Source organism: Herpailurus yagouaroundi, unplaced genomic scaffold, assembly GCF_014898765.1.
Source record: "Herpailurus yagouaroundi ecotype Mexico unplaced genomic scaffold, PumYag 181, whole genome shotgun sequence".
NCBI classification, from domain to species: domain Eukaryota; kingdom Metazoa; phylum Chordata; class Mammalia; order Carnivora; family Felidae; genus Herpailurus; species Herpailurus yagouaroundi.
The window spans coordinates 16010470-16022112 of NW_024412412.1; the positions used below are offsets into that span (position 1 = coordinate 16010470).

Sequence of the window (11643 nt, forward strand, 5' to 3'; positions counted from 1 at the left end):
TTTTCGGGTGTGGAGTTTGGTGAGCTCTTTATAGATTTTGGATACTAGCCCTTTGTCCAATATGTCATTTGCAAATATCTTTTCCCATTCCGTTGGTTGCCTTTTAGTTTTGTTGGTTGTTTCCTTTGCTGTGCAGAAGCTTTTTATCTTCATAAGGTCCCAGTAATTCACTTTTGCTTTTAATTCCCTTGCCTTTGGGGATGTGTCGAGTAAGAGATTGCTACGGCTGAGGTCAGAGAGGTCTTTTCCTGCTTTCTCCTCTAGGGTTTTGATGGTTTCCTGTCTCACATTCAGGTCCTTTATCCATTTTGAGTTTATTTTTGTGAATGGTGTGAGAAAGTGGTCTAGTTTCAATCTTCTGCATGTTGCTGTCCAGTTCTCCCAGCACCATTTGTTAAAGAGACTGTCTTTTTTCCATTGGATGTTCTTTCCTGCTTTGTCAAAGATGAGTTGGCCATACGTTTGTGGGTCTAGTTCTGGGGTTTCTATTCAATTCCATTGGTCTATGTGTCTGTTTTTGTGCCATGGGGAAGTAGTTTTCTAAATAGCACTGAGATCCATGTTATGACTAAGAAGTGAGTGGTTTTCCCCTGCAATGTTCAGATGATTCAGTGAAGATAGAGAATAGGCAGAGAGTTGGATTTATCAAATTTTATTTATTTAATTTTTTAACGTTTATTTATTTTCAGGAGAGAGAGAGTGCGAGCAGGGCAGGGGTAGAGAGAGAGAGAGAGGGAGAGACATAGAATCCAAAGCAGGCTCCAGGCTCTGAGCTGTCAGCACAGAGCCTGACATGGGGCTCAAACTCACGGACTGCGAGATCATGACCTGAGCTGAAGTTGGATGCTTAACCAACTGGGCTACCCAGGGGCCCCTATCAATTTTTAAAGGCTATTAAAATAAGTTTTTGTTTTTTAAATGAGTTTTAGAGACTTTGGTTACTACTTATTTCCAAAGGAAAACTAATCTTAGAATTCAGCAATACTTAACCGCATAGAGTTATGTGATTCTAGAATTGGAAGGGAAATTACCAAAGAAGAACTGTAGAGGAAACACAATGACAGGTCATCATTTATTAAGTCCTTGCTAAACATGAAATATTGAGCGGTATGTAGACTGAGTGGAAGATATGGTCCCAGCCCTGAAGAAGCTTATACTCTATTGGGAATGCAAGAAATAGTAATCATATTATATTGAATTAAATTCTCTAGCTGTCCCATATTTAGTGTCAGAAGTGAAAAACAAGAAAACCCTGTGGGCTGGTGTGTAGCTTTCCTTTCTGATCTGCCATCTGCAGTGGAATCAAGATGCAAATTTTTGTGAAAACCCTTACAGGAAAGACCATCAGTGTTGAGGTCGAACCCTCGGATACAATAGAAAGTATGAAAGCCAAGATTCAGGATAAGGAAGAAATTCCTCCTGATGAGCAGAGTTTGATCTTTGCTGGCAAGCAACTGGAAGATGGACGTACTTTGCCTGACTACAACATTCAAAAGGAGTCCACTTCATCTCGTTGAGACTTTGTGGTGGTGCTAAGAAAAGGAAGGAGATGTCTTTCACCACTCTCAAGAAGAGTAAGCATAAGAGAAAGAAGGTTAAACTGGCTGTCCTGAAATACTATAAGGTGGATGAGAATGGCAAAATCAGTTGCCTTCGTTGGAGTGCCCTTCCAATGAATGTGGTGCTGGGGTTTTTATAGCCAGCCACTTTGACAGACATTATGGCAAATGTTGTCTGACCTATTGCTTCAACAAACCCAAAGACAAGTAATTGTATATGGGTTAATAAAAGACATGAACTAAAAAAGAAAAAAAAAGAAAAAAGAAAAGATAGTTATCAGTGAGATGGCTTTTGAGGCGATTAGAGAAATGGGGAATTTATTCTGAAACCTACAGAGGATTATGTCGTATTCAATATACAGGCACCCCTCGATTTATTGTGCTTCACAAACGTTTGTGGCAACTCTGTGTCGAGCAAGTCTATTGGTGCCATTTTCCAACAGCATCACTTACTTTGTGTCTCTGTGTCAGTTGGGTAATTCTCACTGTATTTCAAAAATCTTTGCTATTAGTATATTTGTTATGGTGATCTGTAATCTGTGACTATAACTCGCTTTAGCATTTTTTAGCCATATATATATACATACATTTAGTGTCAGAAGTGAAAAACAAGAAAACCCCTTATATATATATATAATATATATTATATATATATATATATATACACACACACATATATATATAATATATATATATATATATACACACACACACACACACCCTTTATATATAAAGTCCAACTTCGGTATTTATATATATATAAACTATAACTTGTTTAGCATTTTTAGCCATATATATGTGTGTGTGTTTGTGTGTGTGTATGTATTTATATATATATGTATGTATGTGTTTGTGTGTATGTGTATATATACATACATACATACATATATATATGTATGTGTATATATACACACACGAACAGTAGAGAGGTGCAGAAGGCGAGAGAGAGAATCCTAAGCAGGCTTCATGCTCAGTGCAGAAGCCCAACACAGGGCTCGATTCCACAACCCTAGGATCATGACCTGAGCCAAAATCAAGAGTCTGACATGCCTACCAACTGAGCTACCCAGGTGCCCCAATAAAATATTTTTAAATTAGGGTATGTACATTGTTTTTTTACACATAATTCTCATGTACACTTAAAAGACTACAGTAATATGAACATAACTTTTATAAGCACTGGGAAACCAAAAAATTCATTTGACTCACTTTATTTTTTTTTATTTTATTTTTTTCATTTGACTTACTTTATTGTGATATTCTCTTTATTGCAATGGTCTGGAACCAAACCCACAATATCTCTGAGATATGCCTATATTAAGTGCATACTTGCAGTTAACAGACCAAGGAGAACAAATGAGTTTTTACAATGCAGCATAGTAATGCTGTAATATAGGACGTTAGATACTCTGTAGTCAAAGCTTTGTAATTCTCAGGTTCAAATATGAGGTTTTGCTATGACAATTCAAATTCATTCCCAGAAGCAACTGTTTTACAAAGCCTTAATGAGGTGTGACACTGTCTGCATGAGGCACTGTCACGGGAGCTACAGAGTCAGGTTGTCTGTGCTTGAATCCTGGCTTTGCGACACACTTGCTATGAGGGATAACCCTAGTTAGCATCTAGTTGGTAGGTAAAGTCCTTTGCAGAATGCATGGCACATACTAAATGCTCAAGAAGTATTTAATCACTCGTACAGAGACGAGGTTAGTAACAACATGATGATGATTTGATAGACTTAAAACTTCCAATTGCAATGGAGGGGAGAAATGGCCACTCCACATTCTCTAATGTTTCCATTTTGTGCAGAATAACCCCCAGATCCTTATGCAGAAATACGGTGCCCTCCTCCCCAGTTTCCTTTCTGATCCCTCTCTGCCCCTCCCCCTTATTCATTCTGCTCCCACCAACACCAGCTGTTCCTCAGACATGCAAGGCATCTTCCTACCCCAGGGCCTGCACAGTTGCTATTCTCTCTGCCTTGACTGCCCTTTCCCTAGAAAACTGCATTGGTTACTTTTTACCTCCTTCAGGTCTTTGCTCAGATGTGACCTGCCCAGTGAGGTCTCCTACCACCCTATTTAAAATGCACACTTCTCACCTCTGACAGTCTACATACTCCCCTGTTCCCTCTGTGCCTTACTTTTCTCCATGGGATTTACTCCCATGTTACACACAGTCTCCTTTGTTCCTTCCATCCGAAAGTAAGCTTCATGTGAGCAGGGATTTTGCATATTTTGTTCACTATTGGATCCTCAGCACCTAGGACAGCACTTGCTTAAAAATATTTGTTAGATGGATGAAGGAATGGACGAATGAATGAAGACTTAGGTAGAACAGGGGTGCTAAAAACAACACACTGGCTATCTTGAAGTTTAAAGTATATCCTTCAAATATCCATTCCAATAAATCAAAGGTTACACAGGCTAACCACTTATTCTGTTAGAATTAAAGAGAGCTAAGAAATACTACACAGCTTCTTGTAACTCAGCATTATGCAAACGGGTCAACATTCTGTTGGTTAGTACTCAGGGAATGGATCACACGGTGACAATAAGGTGTAGATAGAACAGAAGAAGGGAGGGAACAAAGTCATACCTCCTAATTTTGCCATCCAAGGCAGCCCTTGACTTAGAATCTATGTTGCTGAAAACCTGCCCTTGCTAGACCCTGCACTTAGAGCCCCTATGCTTTCGCAAGATACACTATATCTCTTAAATAAGTGTATGTACTATTTTGCCTGTAACTTCATTTTTAAAAAAATTTTTTTTCAACGTGCATTTATTTTTGGGACAGAGAGAGACAGAGCATGAACGGGCGAGGGGCAGAGAGAGAGGGAGACACAGAATCGGAAACAGGCTCCAGGCTCTGAGCCATCAGCCCAGAGCCTGACGCGGGGCTCGAACTCATGGACCGCGAGATCGTGACCTGGCTGAAGTCGGACGCTCAACCGACTGCGCCACCCAGGCGCCCCTGTAACTTCATTTTCTATTATGCTGGGATCTTTCCCCAGAGTCCTAAATCTCACTCATGTTAGATAACACACGAGCTTGCCAAATTAGATTACCTCAGTTTCTTCTCACCTTAAATGCTCTTTTTGAGGTAAATATTGAGCTGACGCAACCTCTAAACTCTCTGTGAAAAGACTCTTTCTCCCTGTTCATGTTTCCTGATTGCACAAGGATGCCTGAATATCCTCATGGATGCTGGGGCACAGAAGAGTGGACAGCTGGCACGTCATTGCACTGTCCTGTTGGCCTCCATTGAGATGTTTACACTGGTGGTCCCTGGGCATCCAGGTGTCTTTGGTCTGGTGACATGTGGCTGCTCTAGCTTTTCTTTCAGGGACCTTGCTTGACAAGGTGTTTGGGATGGTCCTGGATTTATGAAGATGCAGAAATCCTGTCCTGACCTCATGTCACTTCTGTGTCCAGATCACCCCTATGTCACATGTGGGTTTTAGGCAACCGGGGGTCCTAACTTGGCCCATCATTCTAGATACCGCCTTCTACTCAGAGTGCTCTGCTCCTTCCCTGGCATGTCACACTGACCACCAGCCTCCTGCAAGAGGTATGTAGGCTCCTTGGGCTTCTCTCAAGGAGTGGGAGTCCAACTTCAGTATTCTCAGTATGATACCCCTAGTTGGCTATTTACATCTTATTCATGGTTTATGTGGAGCTTGAATTATAGCTCTTTGGTTATTTCAAATATCTTCCCTATACAGTATCCTGTGGTCCACACATATTTACTGTAAAAAGTAGTTCCTTTTGTCAAAATATATATCTGTTTAGCATCTGTCCAAAATATCATTCTTATTTGATATTTGGAGAAGCAGTATAGTATAATATGATGGTTAAGGCCTGGACTCTGGCACCATTCTGCTGAATACTTACTGGTTTTTTCATTTGCTGCCATGTGACCTTGGGGAGTTATTTAATCTCTGTGCCTCAGTTTCCTCACTTGTAAAATGTGGATAATGGTAGTACTTACTTCATAGGGTTGTTGTGATGATTAAATGAATATACTTAAGTGCTTGGAACACCATCTGGCACAAAGTAGGTGTGCTGTGTTACCTAGTACTTATAATAATAGTTACTGGAAGTACCTATGTCCTGGGAGTGCACCTCTTGGGCCAGTGGGTTTAGACAAGGGTACCCTTTGCCTGTGGTAAGAGGCAGAAACATTACTGCCAGTGGATGTTCTCCAATAATGTTCCCCAATGACTCCTTGGCCTTGGAGATTTCACCTGTTTCACTGCCACCACTTTCCTTTACCCGGTCAGAGGAATTTAGGATCTTGGACGCTGAGAGGAGAACGCACTCAACTTCATCCTCTTCCTCCGGATGCTTCTCTGTAACAGAACCATAATAGGTGGCTTTTAGTTTCTTTGGGAGAAGGGAGGCCAACCTTACGATTCCGGACGCGGACGCCCTAAGAGGCCACGGGAGGGCGCGCCGGAGCCACGCAGCGCGGCGGGACCTAGTGGCGCAGCTGCTGGAAGCAAAGGCTGGGCGTGGGGATGGAGGCGGTGCTTTAGTCCCGGGGCGGGGGGGGGGGGGGGGGGGGCGAGCAGGGCTGTGCTGCTAGTCAGGAAGTCGGCACTCCGGGACCAGCCTTGGGGGTGAACGGGTCCGGGCACCCTCCACTACCCGTCCACTTCCCATGGCCCCTCCTCTAGGACTCTTACCCGGACTCATTTCTGCTGCTCAAGTTCTCCCAACTGCCTTCCCCCATGCATTCCGCCCCAGTAGCTTCGCGCAGGGCAGCCCGTTGCCTGGTAACCCGGCTGCGGGGCACGCGCATGGGTGGGGGTGCGGGGCGGAAGTGCGAGCTGGGGTCCGGAGTCTGGGAGCTGTGATGCCTTGCTCATCCCGCCACCAACGCGCCGAGGACAGTCGGGGTTTGCTGTGCGCTCAGGCCTGGGGCCAGTCTCACTGGGGCATTTTTCTCCTGGCTTCTGCGCTGACCAGAACTTGATCATAGTCTGACCGAAGACTGCACCTTTTGGACCAAAGCTGTGTGGACAAAGGGGAATGCTTGGAGACCGGCAAACACCTAGGAACTTTCTGTTTTTCGTATCCTGGTTTCATTGTTTATTTTGCTTCATTCCTCGTTTTTTCGACCCCTCCGCCAGAGTAGTTTCAATGTTTGGGGGTTTGATCGATCCAAAACCAATATTGTGAAAGGACTTTTGTTTGCTATGGTTAAAAGAACACCCTGATTTCCAGTAATAATCTTAAAATAACAATGAGATGTATGAAAATGTACACATTAAAGCTGATGCAGAGGCACTGATCTCCATATGTCAAAGCAGGCTAATTTCCTGTGCACCTGGGCAAACCATTTGCAAAAGATGGATATTGTGTTGGAAACTGGAGCTCGTTCAACCAAGGACTGGTTGGTGTGGCTGCAGTCAATACTTTATGCAGAACAGAAAATGGCCCTCTTTAAGTAAAAGCTTTAAATGAATATATATTATTTATTTTGCAATAGCAACCATTCCAGATAGAATATAAAGTAATGGAAAATTCAAATTTTAAGTCACAATAAGGAATTTAAAGTTATGATATAATAATTTATTGTATAATAATTATATGTTTTGCTTTCATGGAAATGAAACTCATGATAGTCTCAATGTTTGCTTGATATACTTTCTTATTAACAATAGGATGATCTCTAGAAAATTTGAGTCTTGTGGCATTGTAGACAATTTCAATAAATTGTGTTTTTGAGAACTTACGCTCTCCATTGATGATGGCTAGTGACAAAATTAACTTTTTCTGGAGAGCTACACATGTTTTCAGCAGTGTGTCTGTTAAATCACTAGTCTAAATAATTTACAGTATTTTGAAGTGAGTATGCAGATAAAAGCTACTACAATTTATTAAGCTAATTTCTACTAATGAAATTTCCATAACAGACTATAATATCTTTCACATGACATATTAATATCCAATATTAACAATGATAATATAATATAATGTTCTCTAATAACTCTAATTTTTCTATGTGAGATACATAGATTATGATGGCAAGTGATATTGGTTATTACACCGAAATTTCTTGGGGCTCTACCTGGGAGGATTTTGCGACACCATTTAGTATAGGATATAAAAAGCAGATGAAAAGAGTTACAATGTCAAACTCAAATTTAGCCAGTCCCCTATTCTCAGTAGAGACATACTTTAAGATACTTCCCAATCAGTCAGAAAGGTAGTTCTTTATTTAGAAGGACAGTCAACTGAGAAATTGGGTCAACAAGGCCTTTGGATTTTAAACATTTTTCTTTTGTAAACTGAATCAGATATATATAGTCACAGAAGAAAAAATAATTTGTCAGAAACATCTTGTAATTAACATAAAAAACTCCAAGTTTTTTATAAAGATTATACCAAGTTATAAAGATTAATAAATTAAGAAATAATATTAAATATAATATTAAATATAACAATATTTAAATAATAAAAATGTCTATGATATGAATGGCATCCCCTCAGAAGAGGCCCTTATGTAGGGCCTCATGCGAACAATCGCACACGGAGACCCTCTTCTCTGATCAGAGAGAACCTGAAAGCTGTAAAAATGAGGGTGGATGGTGGACACATCTCATTGGGGGGCATTCACGGCATTTGAGAATGTGTGTTGAGGAAGTCTTACCTGAATACCCAGGACCACCTAAAACTGTTGTCACCCATCACAGCCTGTACTTGAAACTCTGTTCTGAAGTTAGCGGGTAAAGGCGTTTCAGTGACTTGCCCTTGTCTGCTCGTGGGTTTACTTGTCTGTACAACAGGGAGCTGCCAAGATTGTTGTGAGGGTTAGTGGACCCCGTGGGACAGGATCTGCTACCACAGGTGCAGTGGGTACATAGGAGGCTGACAGGGAATGGCAGCTCTAGACCTCAGAGTCTAAGGTGAGATTTTGTGACAGTGTTGGTATTTTTTTCTTATGTAAAAAGATTTGATACTTCAACTGGAAAAGATTCAAGGGGCACCTGGGTAGTTCAGTCAGTTAAGTGTCCAGCTCTTGGTTTCAGCTTGGGTCAGGAGCTCACATTTCTTGAATTTAAGCCCTGCATCAGGCTCTGTACTAATAGGAAAGACTACTGTCCTAACAGTACAGTACAAAGTACTGTACTAATAGTGCAAATATCAGAAAAGAATTTATATTTTACTTATTTTATCCTTAAATTTTTAAATTTAAATCCTTAAATCCAAGTTAGTTAATATATTGTGTAATAGTGGTCTCAGGAGTAAAATTTAGTGATTGATCACTTACACGTAACACCTGGTGCTCATCCCAACAAGTGCCCTCCTTCATGCCCATCACCCGTTTAGCCCAGCCTCTCCCCCACCTCCCCTCCAGCAACCCTCAGTTTGTTCTCTGTATCTAAGAGTCTCTTATGGTTCCCGTCTCTGTTTTTACCTTATTTTTCCTTCTCTTCCCCTATGTTCTTCTGTTTTGTATCTTAAATTCCACATATGAGTGAAATCATATGAAATTTGTCTTTCTCTAATTTACTTCGCGTAGCATCATGCATACATTCTAGTTCCATCCATGTTGCAAATGGCAAGATTTCATTCTTTTTGATCGTCAAGTAATGTTCTTTTATATATATGTACACACACACATACATATATATTTATATAGTTCAATATATAGTTATATTAATGTATATTAGAATACATATTCATATATATTAGAATATATGTATGTGTATATGTGTGTATTATTGTATCCTTTCGATAAATTCCTAATAGTGAAATTGCTGGGTCATAGGGTAGCTCTCTTTTTAATTTTTTGAGGAACCTCCACTGTTTTCCACAGTGGCTGCACCAATTTGCATTCCCACCAACAGTGCAAAAGTTTTTGCATTTCTCCACGTCTTCACCAACATCTGTTGTTTCCTGAGTTGTTCATTTTAGTCATTCTGACAGGTGTGAGGTTGTGGTTTTGATTTGTATTTCCCTGATAATGAGTGTTGTTGAGCGTCTTTTCATGTGTCTGTTAACCATCTGGATGTCTTCTTTGGAGAACTGTCTTTTCATGTCTTTTATTCACTGGATTATTTTATTCACTGGATTTATTCACTGGATTATTATTTTTTTGCAGTTATGATAACTTCTTATTAGATTTTATATACTAACCCTTTATCTGATATGTCATTTGCAAATATCTTCTCCCATTCTGTTTGTTGCCTTTTAGTTTTGTTGATTGTTTCCTTTCCTGTGCAGAAGCTTTTTATCTTGATGAGGTCCCAATAATTCATGTTTGCTTTTGTTTCCTTTGCCTCCAGAGACATGTCTAGTAGGAAGTTACTGTGGTGGAGGTCAAAGAGGTTGTTGCCTGTTTTCTCCTCTAGGATTTTGACGGTTTCCTGTCTTACATTTAGGTCTTTCATCCATTTTGAGTTTATTTTTGTGTATGGTGTAAGAAAGTGGTCCAGGTTCATTCTTCTGCATGTCTCTGTCCAGTTTTCCCAAATAATTTGCTGAAGAGACTATCTTTTTTCCATTGGATATTCTTTCCTACTTTGTCAAAGATTAGTTGGCCCTACATTTGTGGATCCATTCCTGGGTTTTCTTTTCTGTTCCATTGACCTATGTGTCTGTTTTTGTGCCAATACCATACTGTCTTGATGACTACAGCTTTGTAATACAGCTTGAAGTCCAGAATCATGAGGCCTCCAGTTTTGGTTTTCTTTTTCAATGTTACTTTGGCTGTTTGGGGTCTTTTCTGATTCCATACATATTTTAGAATTATTTGTTCTAGCACCGTGAAGAATGCTCATGTTATTTTGATAGGGATTGTATAGAATATGTAGATTGCTTTCAGTAGTATAGACATTTAAACAATATTTGTTCTTCCAACCCATGAGCATGGAATGTCTTTCCATTTCTTTGTGTCTTCTTCAATTTCTTTTATAAGTTTTTTTAACTTGTTTTATTTTTTATTTTTTAAAATTTACATCCAAATTAGTTAGCATATAGTACAACAATGATTTCAGGAGTAGATTCCTTAGTGCCCCTTACCCATTTAGCCCATCCCCCCTCCCACAACCCCTCCAGTAACCCTCTGTTTGTTCTCCATATTATGGGTCTCTTATGTTTTGTCCCCCTCCCTGTTTTTATATTATTTTTGTTTCCCTTCCCTTATGTTCATCTGTTTTGTATCTTAAAGTCTTCATATGAGTGAAGTCATATGATTTTTGTCTTTCTCTGACTGACTAATTTCACTTAGCATAATACCCTCCAGTTCCATCCACGTAGTTGCAAATGGCAAGATTTCATTCTTTTTGATTGCATTGTATGTGTGTGTATATATATACCACATCTTCTTTATCCATTTATCCATCAATGGACATTTGGGCTCTTTCCATACTTTGGCTATTGTTGGTAGTGCTGCTATAAACATGGGGGTGCATGTGTCCCTTTGAAACAGCACACCTGGGGCGCCTGGGTGGCGCAGTCGGTTAAGCATCTGACTTCGGCTCAGGTCATGATCTCGCGGTCTGTGAGTTCGAGCCCCGCGTCGGGCTCTGTGCTGACCGCTCGGAGCCTGGAGCCTGTTTCCGATTCTGTGTCTCCCTCTCTCTCTGCCCCTCCCCCGTTCATGCTCTGTCTCTCTCTATCCCAAAAATAAATAAACGTTGAAACAGCACACCTGTATCCTGTGGATAAATGCCTAGTAGTGCAATTGCTGGGTCGTAGGGTAGTTCTATTTTTAATTTTTTGAGGAACCTCCATACTGTTTTCCAGAGTGGCTGCACCAGCTTGCGTTCCCACCATCAGTGCAAAAGAGATCCTCTTTCTCGGCATCCTCGCCAACATCTGTTGTTGCCTGAGTTGTTAATGTTAGGCATTCTGACAGGTGTCAGGTGGTATCTCATTGTTGTTTAGATTTGTATTTCCCTGATGATGAGTGATGTTGAGTATTTTTTCATGTGTCAGTTGGCCATCTGGATGTCTTCTTTGAAAAGTGTCTATTCATATCTTTTGCCCATTTTTGCACTGGATTATTTGTTTTTTTGTCTTTTGTAAGTTTTATATAGTTTTTAGTGTACAGATCTTTTACCTCTTTGGTT

General features: G+C 40.3%; 1 protein-coding gene and 1 pseudogene across 1 annotated transcript in view; one reads left to right on the top strand and one right to left on the bottom strand.

Moving 5' to 3' along the window:
• CCDC110 (coiled-coil domain containing 110) overlaps positions 1–7077 on the bottom strand; it is a 24517-nt gene extending 17440 nt beyond the window's left edge. The window contains exons 1-2 of the mRNA XM_040489926.1: positions 6247–7077; positions 5806–5910 (exon numbers count right to left, since the gene is read on the bottom strand). Of these exons, the coding sequence (XP_040345860.1) occupies positions 5806–5910; positions 6247–6256 (115 nt within the window). The 5' untranslated portion in view covers positions 6257–7077. The remainder of the gene's footprint in view (positions 1–5805; positions 5911–6246) is intronic.
• Positions 1199–1806, top strand: LOC121039697 (ubiquitin-40S ribosomal protein S27a-like; annotated as a pseudogene).
• Positions 7078–11643: the final 4566 nt, after the last annotated feature.